At 34.2% G+C, this 23,444-nt stretch overlaps 1 protein-coding gene across 2 annotated transcripts; it reads right to left on the reverse strand.

Annotated features, from left to right (window-relative positions):
* Positions 1-1,319: 1,319 nt before the first annotated feature.
* On the reverse strand, positions 1,320-23,072 carry LOC133188702 (DNA mismatch repair protein Msh6-like). Of its 2 annotated transcripts, none has more exons than XM_061324210.1 (34): positions 22,840-23,072; positions 22,384-22,552; positions 21,813-22,012; positions 21,554-21,615; positions 19,612-19,687; positions 19,225-19,340; positions 18,752-18,967; positions 18,482-18,564; positions 18,059-18,146; positions 17,816-17,875; positions 17,059-17,133; positions 16,711-16,846; positions 16,211-16,353; positions 15,398-15,466; positions 15,149-15,220; positions 14,666-14,870; positions 14,349-14,418; positions 14,085-14,211; positions 13,874-13,976; positions 13,373-13,535; positions 13,143-13,223; positions 12,478-12,573; positions 11,053-11,143; positions 10,913-10,967; positions 10,357-10,457; positions 9,793-10,022; positions 9,506-9,638; positions 9,087-9,185; positions 7,990-8,203; positions 7,775-7,864; positions 6,602-6,756; positions 2,693-2,821; positions 1,998-2,065; positions 1,320-1,858 (listed from the first exon to the last, which is right to left on the reverse strand). In XM_061324210.1, the coding sequence occupies exons 1-34, from the start codon at positions 23,027-23,029 to the stop codon at positions 1,789-1,791; spliced, it is 4,035 nt and encodes a 1,344-aa protein (XP_061180194.1). In that variant the 5' UTR covers positions 23,030-23,072; the 3' UTR covers positions 1,320-1,788. The 2 variants fall into 2 exon arrangements, with proteins under 2 accessions (XP_061180194.1, XP_061180191.1); XM_061324207.1 differs by having other exon boundaries at positions 21,554-21,618.
* Positions 23,073-23,444: the final 372 nt, after the last annotated feature.

Genomic DNA, 23,444 nt, shown 5'->3' on the forward strand with positions numbered 1-23,444 from the left:
GGAAATAATGGGGAAAACCTTTAAAATCTTCCTCTCAAGAGTGGACCACAGTAAAATTAAGATGCAGTTGTCAAAAAAAATTTCAAGCATCCTCCTGTATTGGAGATGTAAAAGTTTGTGCTTCATAAACCCCTGGAATCATGGTTTGGACCTTAAAAAGGATACAAATTTTTACATAGGAATAAATATATAGCCTTGCTCAACAAAAATATTAGATAAGCGAGATATCAGACAATGTACTATATTATATAAGATTATTTTCGTAATTTTTATTGGCTGAAAGGACGTCACATGATATTTGTCCTTTTGTAATATTGATGCAAAAGCGCGTCCGCAGAACATGACCTCAAAAGAAATTGACCTTAGACACAGAAAATGACAGCAACCGCTCAAGCTCGGTCACTATCACTTCCTGTGTCTTCAGTCAATATCACTTGACATGGGTCCTTATAACCACTTATCGACCTACACTGAAGTCCATCAATGTATAGTATATTATTGAAAATGTACTTGATGGTTTCTCATATTGCAAAATGAAATGCTATTGAATTCCACATACATGTATATCAGACATTTATGAGATGAAGTAGTTAAATTGTAAGTCCAGCTCAATACACTTACATAAACTTTTTTTTAAAAACATCTTGATGTTTAAACACCATTTATAAATAAGACCTTGACCATAAAAGAGCCAGGCCCTGGGATCATGAAACATCTTAAGCTTAAGTCAAAATCTTTATGTTGTACTAAAATATTGAAGAAGTCAAATAGACCAAAATTAAAATATTTTGCAATACTGCTTTACAAAAGTGTTGCAATTTGCAAATTTAGAGATTAACTCAATAATTATTATACCTTTTACAGCTGACTGAAAATTTAACTTAAGTGTACGCATGTCTGTTTCATGATCCCGGGGCCTGGAGTTTAGGGCTACATGCAAGAATTTCATTGATATAACTTTATTTTTTTTAGTCAGAAAGAGAGATGTGATTCAGGCAAGCATTATTACCATATAGGCCTCTTGTTAATTATACAAACTTTTATACAAATGAAGAAAATGCTTTGCTTTTTTTGAACATCCAACACATACAGACAAATATCCACAAAAGACAAATAGACAAATAAAGTACCTTCAAAAGAAGATCAGTTTTTTTCCCTTAAAACTTGATCTACTAAGATCTACATACAGTGTATGTTCGCAACTGTGTAAAGTCTCGGACAGCACTTCTCCATCGATTTTACTTCAACACGATATGCCAAGATGCACAAACAACACTTTTTACACTATTGTCAATATGGATTTTATTATTCTTAAAAAACAGACAAAAAAATATGCAACAATTTTTGCTACCATAACAATAATAATATATTTGATTGCATCACAGAATATTTTTTAAATCATGATGCATGAATTTTGTTTTGTTAATGATATTTGAATATACAGAAATGAATGGAAAATAATGTAAAATGATTTCCCTGTAAGTTCATAACAATTCATCTACCCTGCATTCACCTATATAGTCAGTAATTTTTATTTTATCTCTATCACATATAAATGTACATGCAGCTGCTGTCAAACTTCAGCTTTGAATGGTTTTTATGAGCACTTTCAAGCTCAGCATATTTCAAAGGTGAAACAGCACTAGTTCGAACAGATCTTTAGAAAACTACAGGTCCTCTGGAATCAAGGCTTGTCAAACATCAGCTTTGAATGGTTTTTATGAGCACTTTAAAGTTCAGAATGTTTCAAAGGTGAAACAGCACTAGTTCGAACAGATCTTTAGAAAACTACAGGTCCTCTGGAATCAAGGCTTGTACCCTCTTTATATTCTCAATGGAGTCATCATGCCATATTGACCTAACAATAATAATTGAAGTTTATCAATCAATTAAGGTACCTCTCAATTTTAATTTCAAAATCATAATATAGAGTCCAAATTTGAAGCAAGAATTGTGAAATGTATCATATTAATACACTATACTATTTCACTTTTTACCTAAATAATTTTTTTAGTTCGACAGACATTTCAAATTCCTTTGCCTTCTCTTTGGCAACTTTTACAACCTACAAAAAAGAAACAGCAGATAAATTTATGTATCATCTATGTGTATAAAGATGCAGTTAAGAAATCTAATTGGTTAGTATATAGATTAAAATTTCTAAAAGCTGAATCAATTTTCTTGTATCACGACCACTAATACTGGGGTCTGGGGAAAGGTACACTGCATATATAAGTCCATCTTAGTCCCACCCTGGGAACTTCATCCTGGACCTGATATGAGAAATTCATAACTAGCTACTCATTATAATAATGAAAAACTTGGCCTGCTAGATGTCCATTAGCAAAAGGTTTTCAAAGGTGTAATGTATTTTCAGTATGTAACCATAACATGAATTTACAATTTAGTAGAGGACTACATTGTAACTAATCTACAAGTAACTCTACACCCCAAAATCTTTGGGACCATGGAAACACTTTGAGAGATCAAGATTTAACTGTATATAATCATGCAAACAGTTTGCATGTTAGACATCCAATGACTAGATGATTTTTGAAGATTGCATGAATTTTTATTTTTTGGGCTCCATCCCTCAGGTCTTATGGTGGTATTTTTGAAACAATATTCTGTATTATAGGTATATGTATCAATACCGAGTACTGGTATTAAAATCTAAATGAAGTATTGTTACCTCCTCAGGAATGTTGGCCAGGCGTGCCACATTGAAGCCGTAACTTTTAGGACAGGCCCCTTTTACAAATTTGTACAGGAATGTGATGGTCTCCTCTGTTGGGTCTCCTTCATCTTCCACCATACAAGACTAAAACAGAGAAACAGCCAGTTGTTAATTTTGAAGGAACATGAAATGTGGATGAAATATCCAACTGTTGAGTTTGAGGGTACATTAACCTGTATTACCGGTAATGAAAACAAGAGGCCCATGGGCCACAACGCTCACCTGAATAACTTTGGCCCTGCTGTTATTCACCAGATGATCTTTTTGTAATACCTATTGTGGCCCCGCCCTACCCACGGAGATCATGATTTTAACAATTTAAAATCTACAGTACCCTAGGATGTTTCCATATAAGTTTCAGCTTTACTGGCCAAGAGGTTCTTGATGAGAAAATTTTTAAAGATTTTTCCTATATATTTCAATGTAAAACTTGGATTCCCTATTGTGGCCCCGCCCTACACCCAGGGGTCAAGATTTGAATTCTTTAGAATTTACGCTGCCCCAGGATGCTTCTACAAAAGTCTTAGCTTTTCTGACCAAGTGGTTCTTGAGAAGAAGATTTTTTTTTCTATATATTTCAATATAAAAATTGGATTTCCTATTGTGGCCCCGCCCTTTCCCCGGGGGGCATGATTTTAACAATTTAAAATCTACACTACCCCAGGATGCTTCAACATAAGTTTCAGCTTTTCTGGCTAAGTGGTTCTTGAGAAGAAGATTTTTAAAGATTTTTTCTACGTATTTCAATGTAAAACTTGGATTCCCTATTGTGGCCCCGCCCTTTCCCTGGGGGTCATGATTTTTACAATTTAGAATTTACACTAGCCCAGGATGCTTCCACATAAGTTTCAGTTTGTCTGGCTAAGTGGTTCTTGAGAAGAAGATTTTTAAAGATTTTTTCTACGTATTTCAATGTAAAACTTGGATTCCCTATTGTGGCCCCGCCCTTTCCCCGGGGGTCATGATTTTAACAATTTAAAATTTACATTACCAAATAATGCTTCCACATAAGTTTCAGCTTTTCTGGCCTAATGGTTCTTGAGAAGAAGATTTTTAAAGATTTTTTCTATATATTTCAATGTAAAACTTGGATTCCCTATTGTGGCCTCGCCCTTCCCCCGGGGTCATGATTTTAACAATTTAGAATTTACACTACCCCAGCATGCTTCCACATAAGTTTCAGTTTGACTGGCTAAGTGGTTCTTGAGAAGAAGATTTTTTCTATGTATTTCAATGTAAAACTTGGATTCCCTATTGTGGCCCCGCCCTTCCCCCGGGGGTCATGATTTTAACAATTTAGAATCTACACTACCAAAGGATGTTTCAACATAAGTTTCAGCTTTTCTGGCCCAATGGTTCTTGAGAAGAAGATTTTTAAAGATTTTTTCTATATATTTCAATGTAAAACTTGGATTCCCTATTGTGGCCCGCCCTTCCCCCGGGGGTCATGATTTTTACAATTTAGAATCTACACTACCCCAGGATGCTTCCACATAAGTTTCAGTTTTTCTGGCCCAGTGGTTCTTGAGAAGAAGATTTTTAAAGATTTTTTTCTATATATTTCAATGTAAAACTTGGATTCCCTATTGTGGCCCCGCCCTTCCCCCGGGGGTCATGATTTTTACAATTTAGAATCTACACTACCCCAGGATGCTTCCACATAAGTTTCAGTTTTTCTGGCCCAGTGGTTCTTGAGAAGAAGATTTTAAAAGATTTTTTTCTATGTATTTCAATGTAAAACTTGGATTCCCTATTGTGGCCCCGCCCTTGCCCCGGGGGTCATGATTTTAACAATTTAGAATCTACACTACCCCAGAATGTTTCCACGAAAGTTTCAGCTTTTCTGGCCCAGTGGTTCTTGAGAAGAAGATTTTTTAATGACCCCACCCTATTTTTGTCTTTTCTTGATTATCTCCCCTTGTAAGGGGGTTTGGCCCTTTATTTTAACAATTTAAACTCCCTTTCACTCATGGATGCTTTGTACCAAATTTGGTTAACATTGGCCCAGTGGTTCTTGAGAAGAAGTTGAAAATGTGAAAAGTTTACAGACGGACGGACGGACGGACGGACAGACGGACGGACAGACGGACGGACGGACGGACGGACGACGGACAACGGGTGATCAGAAAAGCTCACTTGAGCTTTCAGCTCAGGTGAGCTAAAAATGCAGGTAATGTGATAGATTGAATTTCTTCTCTATTACTACCATTATACAATTTTGTTCTACCCAGAGAGAAAGTATAAAAGTACAGTCAAACCTACATTATACTACTTATCAATGGAAATTTTAAATAGGTCAGATGGGCTGTAGCTTAATATAGGTCAGTGGGCTACTAGACATTTCTGAGATACCGTATAACGGGTATTTTCTGCGGTTGGAAATTTTTGCGATTTAACCCCTAAAAGATAGCAAATTAATTTCTGCGTTTTCAATTTCTGCAGTTGCATTATACCGCAAAAAATTATTTACTGGGTATGATCACCAATCTCTAAGAATTATCAGATAGCTGCCATGTTTACGTTTTATAAATTCATTGAGACATATTGATCAAAGTTGCATGAGAACTGGTATTAAGCTATTAAGCTTAATTAAACTACTATTTTTCAGTTAGTCTTTGTAAAATTATGTCGAGTCCCAGTTGAAATGAATTATTGCAGTATCGGTCCACCCAAACAACAATAAAAAATCTTTATTCTACATTGTAACAAACGTTTTATGCGATCTATTAAAATATTTTAATATATAGATACTTAATGCATCCAAGCCATATTCTAAAAAATACACTTATAGTTAATTGCCATCAAAATTAATCTGGTGTTTATATTTTAAGCTCAAACAAACAGTTGCATAATCAAGTAACCTAAAGTTGACCGTGTACAATCACAGGTGCCATGTGCATTGAGGCGTAACTAATCCTGTCAGTCGTCTGCATTGTGTGAAATTCACGAGACAATCAAGCCACTTTGTGTATACAAGCAGTAATTAATTGCGAAATCTCTTTTAGTCATTTACATGTACACGTTTATCCGTATAAAATAAAGAAGTGGGTACAAGAAAAGATGTTTTTGTATAAACTTATTAAATTGATATTATTTACAGCAACGTTTTAATTCAATATGTTTTGGAAAAATCCTGATATCTAAAATCTTCGAATTTCGATGACACCCGAATTTTCTCGCTAACGAGGACATACGCACCACTTATCATACTTGCATGTATAAAATATATATCTGAAGAAATATTGAAAAATATTTTGCAATTGTAATTGTAATTTTTGCGGATTTGTCCTATCCGCAAAATTCTGCAAAAATTGGACAACCGCAGAAAATACCCGTTATACGGTATACAAGTAGACTGAAAGAAATTTATACATACTGAATACTTCTACTACAGACAAATTTTATTAGGACATTACAAAATCCCTTCCATAATTAAAAGTATGACAGAAACGACTTACATATACCGCAAGCATATAACAAAGTTGTGCCAAAAAAGCAGTTACATGATGCAGGGTTTATAGCATGATGGGAAACCTAATTATAGTCATTGGTTGTGTCAGACCAATACAGTCAAGCCTTGTATATCTTGATGCTTCAACTTTCAATGAAATTTGAGCGGAACAGATTCATATTCACAAACTGTAAAGTACGTTTCAGGAATTTGGACACTTCATTAATCAGAACAGAACTCTGGAATACAAGTCTTTGGATTAACAAGGCTCAATGATAACTGCATAATGCAGGTAAAGGTAGAAAATTATTGGGAGAATTTCTTATAGTTCCTTGTGACAGTCACTAATACAGCAGGTCTATAAGGCAATTTGACTGCATATGGAATGATAATTTTCAAAATAATATATTTACCATGTGGCCTAGTCTGATGTTTGGATCATGAGAGAATTCCTCAACCAGTGAGTGATAGTGTGTGGAGAATAGTGTCCTACAACAGATGTTCTCAGAGAGCTCATTCACCACAGCACAGGCAATGGCTGTACCATCATACGTAGCTGTTCCTCTACCTGATAAATCAAATGTTACATATTACATTAATAAAGACAACCATCACAGGAACTGCAAAACAACTTTCATTTGCAGACATTTGCATTATTGTCAAAAGTGTTGTCATTTAAGAATATTAACAATATTCTTCTGCATACTTCACCATCCTCAAAAAAAAAAACAAAAACGTCTATCGTATTTCTGAGTCATTTGTAAAAAAAAAAAAAAAAAAATAGGTAATCAGAGATTACAGAGCTCATCTCAACAAATGTTGTCTTTAAGTAAGGAAAAGTCCCACAATATAAAACTAATAATCTAGTAGTGTACATCGCTAGATGTAACATTTATGCAATTCTGGTCCAATTGGGCTTGCAGTTACTTGGGAATGGACTAACCTTAAAACTTTAAACTAGTCACTCATCCAGAAAATTTATGTCATATCCAGCATCTGAAGCAAGTTTGAGAGTGTTCATCCCGTGATGCATCATCCATGCAAGTTTGGTTCAGATAGCCCTTATAGTTTACTTTAACCTGGTCACTCATCTGGAAAATGTAGGTCAGATCCAGCATATGAAGCAAGCCTGGTAGTGTGCATCTTTAGATGTATCATCCTTTGCAAGTTTGGTCAACGTAGGGCTTAAAGTTATTTGGAATTGAGACCTGCTCCAGAAACTTTAACCTGCTCCAAAAACATTAACCTGGTCATTCTTCAGCTGAAATTGCAGCATCTGAAATCTTGACTGGTACAATGAAACACACTAGAAGCATCCTCCATGCATCTCTGATTAAGATAGGGCACTGAAGTACTTGAAAAGAAAACTGCTCCAAAAACTTTAACCTGGGACGCCGACACCGAGGTTATTACATAAGCTCCCCCAACTTGGTTGAGGTGAGCTAAAAATCATAAATTTACAGACAACTGTGTGCAAATTGTACAATGTATTAAATCTCTAAATACCTAAATTCACGTGTGTCTACAAATTCATTCGTACATGTAATTGATTAATATGAACAGTTTTTATAAGAGATATATCTTACCCAGTTCATCTATTAGAACAAGTGCATGTTTGGTAGCATGTTGTAAAATAGCTGCTGTCTCACTTAACTCCACATAGAAAGTGCTTTCACCTGAAACCAAATTTAACTTAGTTATCACTATTTTATTTACATGTGTACTTGTAACCATGGCCACAGTTTTCCGATGCTAATAGGATCTTGAAAAGTCAATAAATGTTTGCAAAAATGTTTAATACCTGACATGATTCTATCACTTGCTCCTAGCCTTGTAAACACCCTATCCACAGGAGTCAATCGACATTTCTCAGCAGGAACGTAACAACCCATCTGGGCCATGATGGTAATTAGTCCAACCTGTCTCATGAGAGTGGATTTACCTCCCATGTTTGGACCTGTTACCAAGACAATCTTACTATTGCTGTTCTCTTCACCCCCCTCTGTGTCAAGTTCCTGGAATAACAGATATGTTTGAAATACCATCCTCAGTATTTTTAAAGAACTCCATATGGTGACTTTACAACTGCACGTAATGGGAAGGAGGAAGGGGAATTCATGTTAAATTTTGCTACATGTACATATGACTAAGCCCTTGATCAAGTGAATTTAAAATACAGTAATTTTCATATTGAAATTTTGCACACAAGAAAGATATAATTTATATATGTGTAAGTGAAATATTAGACCTGCTAAGGACAAGGTATGGTAACGGCCAAATAGGCCCCTTATTTCATGTAAAAATCAGAACGCAGTTAAAAATGTGATAGTTTGTAGTTAAGAACTCAAAACGATGCTTGTTTTAAAACAAGCACTAATTTTGATTCAAAACTTACACAGAGGCTACAAGAGGGTGCAGAAGTAGGACATTTTCCCGAATTTCCTCAATTCTGTTGGAAATTTGTCAAAATTGAGGTAATTTTCACTTCAGGAAACATAGAGCACAAGCTTGCCTATCTGAGATTTTTTATACACAAGATGCATCTGATACAGTGTATGAAATATATAAATTTGGTAGATAGGCAAGCTTGTGCTCAATGTTTTCTGAAACAAAATGTGGTGTAAAATCCATGGAAATTTGCGTAAAAATGAGAAAATTCGGAAATTGACATATTTTCTGACCTTCCTGTGACCTCTGTGTATCCCATAATTTAGAACCAATACTTATTTAAAGACAGGGGTGACAACAGGTTTTTATTGATAAACTGTGGCATCATTCTAAAAGACACCCCAAACCAGGGGCCAAAAGGGAGTCTTAGCCTATCTTGTCCTTTAAACCAGAAGTCTCTAGATCATGTCAAAACATAATATCTACTGTTCCTGATATTTCATTACTCACATCAGGGATGCCTATAACAGTGTCATTGGGAATAAAATCCCCTCCTCCAAACGTTCTCGTAACACAGGGATGTCTGGCCTCTCTTATTTCTATAAATGGCTGAAATCAAACAAAATCAAACAAAATGTCATACAGTATCTCCCAAAAACGCCAGTGCAATATTGATGAATAAACTGATTTCTAAGCTTATTCTACATTACAGAATGGTAACCTTTTGACAGTATGCAGGGCTTAAATGCCAACACTGTAAACTAATCATCACTTGTGATAACTTTTATTTGTGTTTCAGAAGTAAATGGTTCCTGGCAATAAATACATGTATTTGTGAGTAAAAGATACTAAAAATCTCCATATTTCTAGCATGCATGTGAAATTTGGTTTTCAGTAATTACATCTCCTTTTGGTGGATGTACTTATACCTCTGTGTCAGATGTGGGGTTTACTATCTCAGGTCTACATGTGACTCCATCTGCCGCACCAACGTACTTAGCCAGGGACATCAATACATCCAGAACAGATAGACATTGCAAAGCTGTGTCCCATAATTTGTACCTGCAAGTATGTAAACATTATAGACCTTAAATTGATATTTACCCCCAGAGAGCAGGAATTCAGATGGTACCAATTTCTGGACATCCCAAAAAAATTTTGATACCTCAGATACATGTTTATTTTCAAAATAAAATTTTCATTCCACAATGTTTACCTTTCATCAAAACTATAGAAAAGTCTCCTCATGGTGTCCTTAAGGGCAGCATCTTTACGCTCCTCTGCATCAGTTAGATCCACCAACTGATCCTCTATCTCCCTGGTCCTAAATCTCTTGGCCCCCTTTTTTGATGACATCAGGTTATATTCATCAGGGACCCTTTTCATTACACTCTCTGGAACCTCGATCTGATATCTATTTTTCCCAGAGCCCCAGTATGTTAATGTCTGGTGAAGAAAATAATTTTACGAACATGAGACACACTTCATTTCAAAGTGATGTTTTCCAGAACCCAAAATGCATACAGACTTATTTGTGGTGGACAAAACTGTTCAGGGACAAAAAAAAGAATGAGGTCTCAGCAAAATTCTATCTGACATTATATCAACACTATTAAGCCACATTTTTCTTATTTCTTGGAACATGGATCTGCCACCCTTATTCGGGGGGGGGGGGGGGGGGGGGGGGGGGGGATCAGGAAAAAACCCCATAAAATTCGAACTTCTAATTTTTTTTTAATCCTACTGATTGTATTCAACATACCAAACCAAAAGAACTTACTCTACACCCAAGCCTCTGGCGCTGTCTATCTAAGTATTCTTCTAGACCCCTCTCTGCTGCCTTCAGATCAGATTTTGCAGAGTCATACTCTGGGCTGACTCCTTCAATAAAGTTCATTTAATTTAAAAGTTGGAAAACATACTGTAAAAAATCACATTTTATTTGTGAGATTTTTATTTTCCTGTAATTACACAAGATCTTGTGTTTGAAAATTTTGTCTTGCTTATAAATACCAAAAAAAAATTTCCTCCAAAAATAAGGATATTTAATTTAACAATGTAATTGGCAATTACTTACTTGATATTCATCAATAAAAATCTATCACATTTTCAGACAGTTGTTGAACAAGGGTTTTAATTTTCCAGTTTGTTAATTTTTTATTCTTGTATTAAGAGTTCACTATTGAATGGCAGGTTTAATATGCAGTAATTGACTAATGAAAATGTTGCATTCACACATACTGACATACATATAAACTTATATTACAAGCCTGTAATTTTTTCTTCTTACATATAATTTTGAGAATGTGTAGAGAATAAATAAGCATTCAACTAACCTTTGTTTGGTAAAATCACTCCATCCTTCTTTGCTTTAGCATGGTCAAAAGCATTCTGTAAAACAGAAAGAGAACTGATCATCTCATCACAAACCATTTATTTTTCTTTTAAGTTCTTTTACTCTAAGTTTCATTCTTACATCAAAGAATTCCATTTCTTTCTTTAATTCTGGGAATAAACCTTTACTCTCTGATGTCTCTAGAGTCATGGTTTGTTTCAGCAGTTTTGATCTGAAAAAAAAAAAATCATTAAAATATCTGGCATATATGCACATATTCCATTAGTAAAGGTATGTTACAGTGTTGTGCAGTACAACTTGGTTATAAAGAACTTGGTTATAAGGAAATCTTGTTTATAAGGAATATTTTATGAATCCCCTATGTTGCTGATACATGTACCAAAATAAAAAATCTCAGTTAAAAAGAAGTCAAATTCGAAGTCCCAGTGACTTCCGAGTTTTACTGTACATATACGAGGGTTGTTTCAGAAAAACACGAAATTTTTAAATATTTCAGAAACTATCTTACCAAAATTATTCATTTTTGGCACAATCTCGGGAAATGATATTTTCTTCATTTTTACCAAATACTGTGACGTTGGAATGTCACATGCATCTAGAAACAGCATTTAAAGGGTGTTAAATATCGGTGATCAGCGCACGGCAATTTCTTGACTTTCAGAATTAACATTGCCATCTAAATTTTTCTTTATTACAAGGCTATATGGAAATATAATGTGACAAAAATTACATCCATAGAAATTGTACGATCTAAAGTACTTCCGTGTAAAAAAATTAATACTTTGACATTATAAATAACAAAAATATGACGTTATATGACAAAACACAATTAGTTACATATTGTCAAAAACAAATTATCACTCATTACTGTGTGGAGCGGGGTATGACTCCTGTTCATATGGGAAAAGAGCTGGGAACCAGGGAACAACACAAATACATGTATTGAACACTGGTTTATACATAGTAAAAGAGGTTCAAAGATGGATGGACTGGTTATCCGATGGAAGAAGCGTTTGGTAGACCAACACAAATGACGACAGACTGAAGTCTAGTGCTGGACGTCATACGTGAAGACCATTGTTAACTATGTGAGTAGTTAAGTTTATGATCGGGGTTGGAAAATTGTCTATTATAAGAATTAATTCCTTGATTTATTTTTAACTGTAGTTCGCGTGAAATGGATAACTTGGTAACTAAAAATAATCAAATGCAGTATTGAATTTCTGCTTCGAACGAATTTTTAAAGACGCACGATTCCTGAACAAATCCAGAAACTCCACGAGCTACGTTTTGACGTCGTCGGTGTTGCGCCAGGAGCTACTTTGAATGAGTGATTTATCAGAGAGAAAAATGTTATTTATAGAGATATTTTATTGAAATTTCTGTGAATTATGTAAAAAATGTTGATTATAGTGCATGCCAATTTTATAATAACTTTATAATATTAGTGAAACAAAAAATATTGAAAAAGTTCGCATTTTTCTGGGACAACCCTCGTATTTACAATTTTAATTTCTTTACTTACTTCACTTATTACACACTTACGAGAAGTTATCCACATGAGATTGAAACTTCTTTGCTACTTTTTGGGCAACTTTAAATCCCTCTACTGTAGACAGAAAATCCTCTATTTTCTTTTTACTGCAGAAAACAAAGCATTAATGCATAGTATCAAAAAGATCAACACTGATTTTACTTTATTCCTTGAGGACACCTCAACACAGTTTTTAAAACATCTTGCTGTAACTCTGTGATCTCAAGTACTTTATATTTAAATGCCATATATATTTTTCTAATAAAGTGTGTTGAAAGCTTTGGCATTCATAACACAATAACATGGACAAGGAGGTTAAAGGGTTGAAGTTATAATTTTGTATTTTGACCTCAAGCATTTTAATTATTTACAGTACCTGTACGTATGATTTACAGTATACTTATGATTTACAGTATACTTATGATTTACAGTACCTGTATTTATGATTTACAGTACCTGTATTTATGATTTACAGTACCTGTATTAATGATTTACAGTACCTGCATTTATGATTTACAGTACCTGTACTTATGATTTACAGTACCTGTATTTATGATTTACAGTACCTATATTTATGATTTACAGTACCTATATTTATGATTTACAGTACCTATATTTATGATTTACAGTACCTGTATCTATGATTTACAGTACCTGTATCTATGATTAACAGTACCTGTACTTAGCTTCATCAAAGAAGATAGCTCTACTGTCAGGATGATTCTTACTGCGGGCAGCTGAACCAAGGCTATGAAATCTAAAGAAACAAGCATATTTCATCTTAATTTTTATGTCAATCAAAATCATTATCACTAAAATCAATTTTGTAATAACTTATCAGTAGTGCACAAAATTTAGCTTTAGACAGACAGAATCTTTGTCAGGTTATTAAAGCTTTAAGCTTACTTGCTGAGGGTGCGCTCCAAGTCTGGGAGTTTCCGCATCATGTCTGTGACTTCTGCCATAACATCTGGTATCCCATTTAGGTCCTCCACAGCATTAAGTCGATCATCAATAGAGGCAGGATTACACAGAGGAGCACACAACCATTGCTTAAACAACCGCTTACCTGAAATCATCAATTAAACATTGTCTCATAATGTTAACTTGAAAAACAATGTTAATCTGCAGAAATTCAACTAATTTCAAATGAAACGTGTGCTGAAACCCAAAGGGGAGCACTGAGTTACATTCACTGGTAAACATTTACATCAGTGCACTATCTAATGTCCAGTCTATCATCAACTCTTGCTTATACATGTATTACTGTGCACTATGTGAAGTTATGTGAGGCACTCAAAATAATATATATTACAATAAAATTCTTACATCCTTGAAATACACTTACACACTAGCTTATTTACTCAGATCATTTCACTAAATTCTGAAGAACTTAAGAAATCTTACCAAAAGGAGTACAGCACTGATTCAGTCTGGACAGCAGGGTTCCTTCCTGGGATCCATACATGTCTGCCACATCAAGGTTCCTCAAGGTCAGACCATCAAGTACCTAAACACCAATACAAACACAGGATATACAAACTGGTCATTAACATGTACAGCCTTCTCACTAATGACTGTATTGTCTGTTCACTGTAGTGACCAGAGATTTACACACCATGTGTTGATTTTTTGTGAATGCTGACTTCTCTTTTGATGCTGTTTCTCCTGAATCCACTGGAACATATTCCTCAAAGTTCTTCATGGACAACAGTTCCTGGTCCATCAGGCTGTACTGAAGATACCTGAAAAATGGTCATTATTAATTCATCTTTAAAGACATCTACACATACTATATTTATGAAAGTAAAAGGGCATATTTATTCTGTTCTACAAAAACAATCATTCCATGCTCACATATGTTATAATTTAGGATTCTTACCAGACAATAGCCCCTAGTGAAGACACAGCTAGACTATACTCGTCAGCAGCACAAAGACCAATAGTGTCTCCTACAGAACAGTCATACAAGACTATGTATAGTACAAAATGTATTTGCAGATGATTCCCTAACACCTGGTGCTTTATTCCAGGTTTTATACAAATAGTCTCTGGGTTTACCAGATAAAATTAATATCATAAACTGTCCCCAAAATTCCTCAGCAAATTTGCAGGTACAATGTACCTCCTAAATATAAAGGCTTACTCCTACAAAAAGTTATCAAAGCCACCGAATAATTAAAGTGGTGAATGTCCTACCATCAGACATCATTTTTTTGAGACACTCTGGCCACACAACAGTCTCCTCAGTCTTGAAGTACTCCTCCTCTGCGAGAACTTTGAGAGCCTTACTGCTATCCCAGAATTCTGTGTCTGGTCGTAAAAACTCCTTTATCACTGAGGAGAGGTTATTGTTGATCAGGCTTAATGTTTTTTCAGATACTTTCCCCCTTGGCATCAGTACCTTTAAAAGAAGAATTGAACTAATTTTTTTTTTCTATTTAGTTTCAAAATTATTTCTAATCTTCAAATGTACAGTAAATCTTATTGTATTACTGGTTATCAAAACATGCTGATTGTTCTGTACATATTGGAATGTGATAATCAGATAGTAATCAAGGGCAAATGAAATACAGTCATGTTGATGTACTTGTTCACATACATGTATAAAGTTACTTGTTCTCATGAATATTTTCAAGCTCACAATAAATTCATCAGATTTTTATACGTTTTTTTTTTTACCTGTACAGGTGTGAAGTGAGCAATAAGTGTCCGAAGTCTGGAGCAGTATCTGTCATCTGTGAACTGTCCAATCTGTGATAATCACAAAGATACATTTACAGTAAAGTACATGTAATAACAGCTTGTCATTTAAATGTTTACTCACTAAAGTCATTCCATCAGCACTAGAATAAAATCATTCTCAGATAAATAACTTTCAAAGAATATTTAGTTTTGTATTTTTATAATAATACACATCATTAGACTTGCCTGAAATTTTCCAATCGTTGTGTCAACGAAACACACCCCATATATACTCTGTCCAAATTGTCCAGCATCCTGACCAAAGTAAGAATAGACAACTATAAAATATGTAAAAATAAAGTCTGCAGTAAGGATACATGATATCCATTCAAACAAACAGGTCATAATAAATTAATGTACTTGATAAACGTAACACACCATTGCAGTAAGATACCACAAAGTTTGATGATAGCAAGTCTCAGAACATAACTTGATTATGTACAGCTACAGAATTTCAAAATGAGATAATTTTAGGTGTAACATTGTGCAAGATACATGTACATGCATAATCCAGACATGAATTGAAACAGCCAAAGATTCCAAAATGAGGTTACAGTGACCTACAGTTGGATCTCAACATTTTCTACCCAATATCTGTCCACTGACAATGTTTGGCAATATTTCAAATTCTCGCACTTTGGAAGATTTCATCCAGACAGGATTTGACCACGTGTTGCCATAAAATTCTAAAAAGAGGTCATAATGACCCACTTATGGATTGCGACATACCCCTGAAGAGCATCAAATGTCAAGAATTAATGATTCTAGGCCTCACACACTGACAGATAGACAGATACACAGAAAAACCTGAACTGTAAAAGGGCCCATGAAAAGAATGTGATATGAAAATCACTTTTTTTCTATAGGACTCCTCTATTTAGGACATTGACAAGAACATTTCTTTAAAGTCACACTTTAATCTCTCTCCTTAAAACAGTGTTCTAAATACATGTAAATGTCATATGAAAGGAAATGTGAGTTCTCTATCTCATACACCACCTTTTCACAGAGAGCCAGTAAATAACTACTGGAGGCTTCAGCAATATCTCCATCCATTACATTAAATGTCTGGGTCCCTTTACTCGTGATGCGACAAATCTCCCTCTTCACCACTTTGTCAAATTTGGTAGGAGGGAGTCCCACTGTCAAGTAAAACAACCATATCTATAGTAACCATAAATCAGAATTTTTTTTAAAATACACATGTACATGACGTATTAATGAAAGGTAATTTTTCCAACTGCAACAAGGATCTGAATTTCTTGAAGGGAGCTTATGACTTGAACATTTTTTTGTTTTAAAAAGCCCATCATTATAATTTTTTTTTAATGCAGAAAATTTTCCCATCTTTTATTTTTGTTGAATTCTGAAGACACAACAAAGCAGCTTTTGAAATGATATACAGTATGATAATTTTCCTACTCATTTCTTTTGATATAATATATGACAATTTTCCTACACACAGTATTTTTCTATAATGAAAAGAGGCGCATACTTACTGTTTTTGACTCTCTCTGTCATCATGTCTGGGGTTTCTGTCTGCTCTATCCTTGCGACCTTGTAACCTTTCTGTATCAGCTGGTCAGCATATCTACTATAGGCAATCTCAGGAAAGCCAGAGTGAGCTTGTTCTCCCTACAAAAATTCACATTGACTTTATTCTACCTCGACAGCAAGTTCATTTCCAAAGCGTACATATGAACCTGTTCATTGCCATCACATATGGATCTTCACAAATACAATCAAAGAAAAAGGTTTTTTTTTAAAGATTAAAATTATTTCTAAAAGACATAATTTTATCATATCCTTATTGGTCTTATGCTGGAACATATGCATTTACAACATACTTTCATGTATATCAATCCTAGTTCCTTCACACCAATGTCAGCATCCATGTGAAACAGCTCATAGAATTTCCCCATCTGAAAAAAAAATATTCATTCTAATTTCTCTGCATATAAAAAATCTACAAGTACCTACATACATACTTGTAGAGAAACAGCAAGTCATTTACGTAAGTAGTACATTTCAAGTTGAATCATAGCTGATCAGGTTAAGTTAGACACTTCTCTCAGAATTGAATAATTTTTCTTTTAGGCTACATATACAGTAATTGAAATTACTGTGCACATGTGCAGCCATTTTGAGGTAGTTGCATTGTAATATTTATGGTATTTTTGATAAAATAAAAAGTTGGTAATGCAAAAACCAATAGGGGGAAAAAAATTCCTCCCTCATTTTCTTGTAGTTTTGCACTCGATTTTCATTTCCAGCATCCATTTCTTATTAATTTGGACAGTCATTTGACATGGACACTGTGTTCAAGAAAAATATGTGTATATTTGGTAATTTTGTGAGATGTTAAATATATCTACAGAATGACTCCAGTATAATTATTAAGGATGAATTTTCATTTTTATTTTTTTGGAAAATTCTGGAGTAAAAAATGCCACCCTTACGTAATTTATTGCCAATAAATAGGTTACAAAAAAGAGCCTCCTGCCCTCATCTGTTTTTTAGAAAATTGGCCTGAGAACCATAAAATTAATTTTACTTAGCCTTATTTATACATTCATGAATACTTAATTATCTTTCAAAGCATACCTTGAAAAAAAGTACGGCATCAAAATGTTTGGATTTCAACTCCCACCATTGCCTCATAGCCTGTAACATATGAATATTAGTAAACTTTATGTCTCCCAAAACAATGCAATGGGTTCTACTACAGACTATACTGATCACTGATCTCGCTAAAGTAAATGTTTTTAGCCCTGGTAACTTTTGAAAATCATGTTTGTGAATTTTTTAAATAATGAAAACACATGTAGCTACTTGGACAATATTTACCGGTGTTTGTTGCTTGAGGAAAGATTCTGGAACATACAAAGTCTTTGGATCATAATCTGGGTCACTCTTGCTCTTCTTCTTAGCATCCCTGTTGTGATATTCATGCATATCAACATACATTTGTATTTAACATTTCATATATTTCCATTTCCAAGCATATCCCAGATTATTGTGGACCAGCAAAACAGAACATGTATGTCAACTTTCGGATGGTTACACATTATGAAACAACTCCATGCAATTCACAATCTGGAGAGGACTTATGTAAACTAAAATTCTGTCTCACTTCCAATTTTCAAACAGAATATTAAAAAATTACATGTATTTATCAAACAAATGAAACTGAATTTATGGATCATATCTTCTATGGGTCTGAAATACATGATTCTTATTCCCCTATCATCATTAAGTTGTGTGCCTTACTTTATTTTCTCTGGCTGTAGGAAATCCAGTTTCAGGTGGGGGAAGTTGGACTCCTGCTCTGGTCCCTTGACAGGTTTGGTGTCCTGAAATAAAATATAAAATCATGGCAACTCTCAGTATGTAAATCCTATGGTATTTTTAGATGTACATTCAGAAAAAATGTTTCAATTATAAGCATCTGCATTTAATCAATAAGTAATGAACTAACAATTAATTTCCATACATTATTACACTGTACATACATGCACAGTTGTTAAAAACATTACTAACTATATCAATGGCGGCAAAAGAGGCAAGCTTGGATTTGGTTTTTTCTCCAACAGTTGGAGTGAAGGAAGCTGGAAGACGACTTGTGGATGGAGAAACTTGTTCCTTTACAGGCTCCTCATCAGATTCAGCCTTCTCTTTTGCAGTTGGTCGCCATGGTTTTGTGTTCTTTTCTGGTTTCTTTCTCTTCCTTGAGGGTGCTTCTGCTTTTTTTGATTTCTATAAATGTGTAGATCACTATATCAATATCAAAATTTTTATAACAAAGAAAACACTTACATGTATTTGTGAAATATGCAATGATCTCTTTATCCTGAGATTTGATATTACTGTATGTGTAGAATTTTGAAATTGGACTTTTGAAAAAATTTCCCTTACTCACAATTTCTCCATTATGGATGTCATACAAACTGAATGCCATATACCCAACCCTTTCCACCCTCATGTTTGGGGATAGTAAGTAGTAGAAAACAAACCTTTACTGGGGAATCAATTTCTGATTCTGACTCAGGTTCGGAAATCTCTTCTTCATTCACACCACTACTGGCATCATCAGAAGATTCTACATCTGAATGGGGCTTGAAATCATCATCTGTTAAAAACAGTTACAAATATTATCTTATAAAATGTTCTAAAGCAATACCCAAAACTTTTTTGTAAAGGTCTAAATAAAGAAGATATAGCAATAGATTAATGGTAGGTTTTCATTTGAATGAAGCTACCGGTATTTCTTTCCTGTGCTGACAGTGAAGACATTGAATCCATTTCTAAATATCACTAAATGTTTCTTATTATCTTTAAAAAGTCACACAGGCAAAGTCTCAATAAAACATGTACTACCAGTAAAATTAGAAAAGCCTCACCTGATTCCCCGCTGTCACTGGCACATATGATCCGTCTTCTCTTGGTGGGTCTCTTACTTGTTCTCCGTTTTGATTTCTTAAAAAAAAATAAACTGTTTCACCAGAATTATTTAAACACTGTCTTGATACAAAATACTTGAACTTACTGGTAAATATAAAACATAATTATGTTACAGATATAACTTGTTTTTAAGAACAATTTCATTGCTGAATTTCTTTTTTATAGCAGTGAACTGAAGTACCGTAAGTTTTGGGGTATATGTCGATGGGGTATATAGGTCGAAAGGCTCATTTTCAGCCATAATTTCTAAAAAATCCTTAGATAGGACGATTTGGAAGATAGGACGAGGCTTTGTTTATCGACTTTCTAGAGATTCTTACGTAGAAACTACGTATCAGAACATGTAAAAGTCTTTAACTTAACCCGTGATATTAACGTATGAAGAAAATAAACTGGTATTTTTATGAGTACAGCATTTTAATAGTGTTTTATAAAAACGTAGTTAAAACTTCCTTGAATTGTGATATAACGCATTTTCTCCAACTTGCCTGTTCAACGCCTTCGTCGTTTGACTCCGTCGTTAAACACAGAAATACGGTAGTATACAACAGCTATAATTAGGGAAATACCCGAAATCAAACAATAATCATTTCCATTTTAGAACATCGTGGACACATTCATTTATTCCTACATTATTTACCGGGGTACAATATTAAGTGCGATGACCGCCATTTTTATATTTCTTGTTCAGGGATTTGCTAAAACACGCAAATGACTATTACATGTAACAGTGAGCAATTGAAATTAATCATATTAACATGCTATAATTTGCTTGAGATATTGTTGTTAAAAAATGAATTTAATTGAGAGTACATTCGCAATTAAACAGTCATCAGGAATTTCACAGTTTTGTTTGTTCAATGATGTTTAGCACTAATACCCCTGTAACGGCACGTGGATCTGTTAATCATGCCCCGCAGGTGTTTAAACCTACAGGTGTTAACACCTTTGTGTACACAGTGTATATCCCTCTATCTGTCAGACAATTAAAATTCTATCAGAAGCCAATCTTTGTATAATTCGGTGTACCCCTTGGATATAAAACAAAATAGTTATGACTAGCGGTATTTTGGGAATTTACCGGCAACAGTTTATTTCACACATTTTACATTTAAATAAATATCACAAGACAATGAAAAAATATTTAGGTATACTATTTTAATTAATCGTTACAAATAAATAGTAATAAAAAAAATTCAATTGCGATTGTGAAAACTCCTCCGTATTTTAAACTTTGATACGGTTGCGGTTTTATTTTTAGTAAACGATTGCGACTTCCAACTTCACAAGATGGACACAGCATGTTGTAAATATACTTTGAGACATTATTGATGATATAATAAGTTTTTTTGTACATCGACGGATATTTAATGGAACTTATTTTGTAAGAAATCAATGGAATAAATATTTAATTGTTTATTGTTTATTATTTTTTTCTCGGTAAAGTAATTTAAAAAAAATACGAAAATGGCACAGATTTGCTTTAAAATTGACGTAAATTTTACTGATTTGGGGGCATTTTTCGTAAACTTGGGCCTTAGATAGGTCGATTCGTTAAATAGGACGATCCCAGCGGTTCTGAGAAAAAAAGTATCGTCCTATCTTCCAAAACTTACGGTAGACTACTGTAAATCACTTTTTATTCTCGAGAACTTTATTTTCACCTTATTATGCGAGACTGTCTGCTCGTGAAAGTTACAATCTTGCTTATATTTCTACTATTAAAGAATATATATATATATACAAATAACCAAAATTCGTAAAGATTTTGTCTTGCACAGAAATACCAAATAAATCATGAAAATAAGATGTGAAAATTTGGTGATCTACAGTATTCACTTATATAGTGAGATGGCTGATATCAGAATTGAAATATCATACCAATTCATCTTCCTTGTTTTCCTTGCTGTTGTCAGCTTCATTTTCTTCACTCTCACCACCCTCTGCTTTATCAAATAAATTAAAACAATATAAATTTCATCACCCTCTGATCAATCAAATAAATTTAAAAAATAATTTCACCACCCCCTGTTTTATCAGATAAATTAAAAAAATAATTTAATCTACATTGTATTTTACTAAAATTATGCACCATATCATAGGAACCAAAAATGTTATTGACCCAGTCCTGACTTGTTACCTTCATATTCCATGTCTTCTTCCTCCTCCTCATCGCTGGATGGTTGTAGATCCACCACTAGTTTTAGCCGCTCCTCCACTGACAATTTCAGGGCATTATCTGCCTCCTCTGTTCCCTTTTTCACTTTAGGATTAAGCGAGTAGCATTTGCCACCTTTCTTATAGTCCTCATGGTCTGAGCCATGGTAAGGCATTACATTACTGCAAAAGATAAAGAATTAATGCTAAAACAAATCTTAAATCAAAAGATATTTAGGAGAGTTGGAAATTTTTACAATGACAACAAGTATTGTAAATGAAGTTAATTTACCAGTAATCATATTTTAGTGCCTTTTGTGTGGCTACTTGTTCATTAATTCAAGTACACACTAATGTATGATTACAACAAATAGATATAGAAGCTTGGCTCCAACTGCGCTGATCAGTTGATGATGAAGCATGCACTAAATCTTGAATTAGAGTACGACAATTTATGTACACTTGTACTGTATGTTTGGTAAAAGTTGCTTGTTACAAATTTAACATTCCAAAGTCTCTTTTTTATCTAAATAATTTGCATAATCTTTACTTACTTCTCTTTGATCCATGACCTTGTCGGTGGTGTGTCAAAGAACTGAACATGGAATTGTGGGTTCTTGCCCTTTTTTATATGGGTATTTTCTGTTGGATGAGAACAGACAAGTGAGGGCCACCATGGATAACCTGCCAGCTTACTCCACACAATGTCACCCGCACCAAAACCTGTCAGAAAAATGAATTGTTGAATTTTTGGTGATTCTGGAAGATTTTTTTCTTCTGGTAGGCAGATTGAGCAAACAGTGTATATGGTTACTGATACAAATCATGAAAAAGTTGACATCAGTCTGTAATTTCACTTCAATATGAATATAGAGTGCCAATTGGTGGCATTTGGTGCAGAACAAATGTGAGAGTTTTTGCCCTTTTAGTTTCTCTATCTAAAATATTAGTCCTAATCACTTTCATAACAATATTACTTTTAATCAAAACAATTAAATATAATGAATTACTTTGAGTCTCGGCTTGTTTTTTCGCCTGTTTTGCAGGTGTTGCTTCGTCCGGTTTGTTTGGTGATTTCTTCTGTGACAACACATCGGATCCATTCAAATTTGGTTGACTATTCTTCGTCGCCGCTGGACTTTTCGTAAAATACGAAAATAGGGTGTTTCCCTTCTTAGACGGGGTTGGTTTTGGCCCCATCGGAGCTAAAAGTATCTCCCGCGGTTTTCAACACAAACAGGATATTTACCAGCTGAACCAATTTGAAAAACGGCACTAATGGCAAATACAATTCCGGAATACGCCGAACCTCTTAAACAACCAGGGTTGATATTTATTTTTTGTCTCCCGCTTTCGCGAAATTGAGGGACATTAAATCTCTTTCATCTGTCAGTCTGTCACAAAAATTCTTAAACTTGGTCATAACTTTTGAATGAGAAAAGATAATGCTTTCATGTTTCACATGTACATTACAAGATCATTCCAAATATACTATGATTCTTGACCCCATAACCTTGATTTTAAAGTTTGACCTACTTTTCCAAAATTTTAAAATTAATTTACTTTTACCTTGGTCATAACCTTTGACTGAGAAGAGATAGGGCTTTCATATTTC

The sequence above is a fragment of the Saccostrea echinata genome, unplaced genomic scaffold, assembly GCF_033153115.1.
Source record: "Saccostrea echinata isolate AGI-Se365-2 ecotype Australia unplaced genomic scaffold, CSIRO_AGI_Sech_v1 ptg000001l, whole genome shotgun sequence".
Lineage (NCBI taxonomy): Eukaryota > Metazoa > Mollusca > Bivalvia > Ostreida > Ostreidae > Saccostrea > Saccostrea echinata.

What these genes read in the sequence shown, in the direction of transcription:
- LOC133188702 (XM_061324207.1), bottom strand. Translation starts at nt 23,029, where the DNA reads ATGGGGCCAAAACCAACCCCGTCTAAGAAGGGAAACACCCTATTTTCG. An exon ending in TACTGGCTCTCTGTGAAAAG is followed by an intron (nt 15,467 to 16,210) that starts GTGGTGTATGAG and finishes TACTTTGGTCAG; the next exon opens with GATGCTGGACAATTTGGACA. An exon ending in TTTGATGAAGCTAAGTACAG is followed by an intron (nt 12,574 to 13,142) that starts GTACTGTTAATC and finishes TGTTTTCTGCAG; the next exon opens with TAAAAAGAAAATAGAGGATT.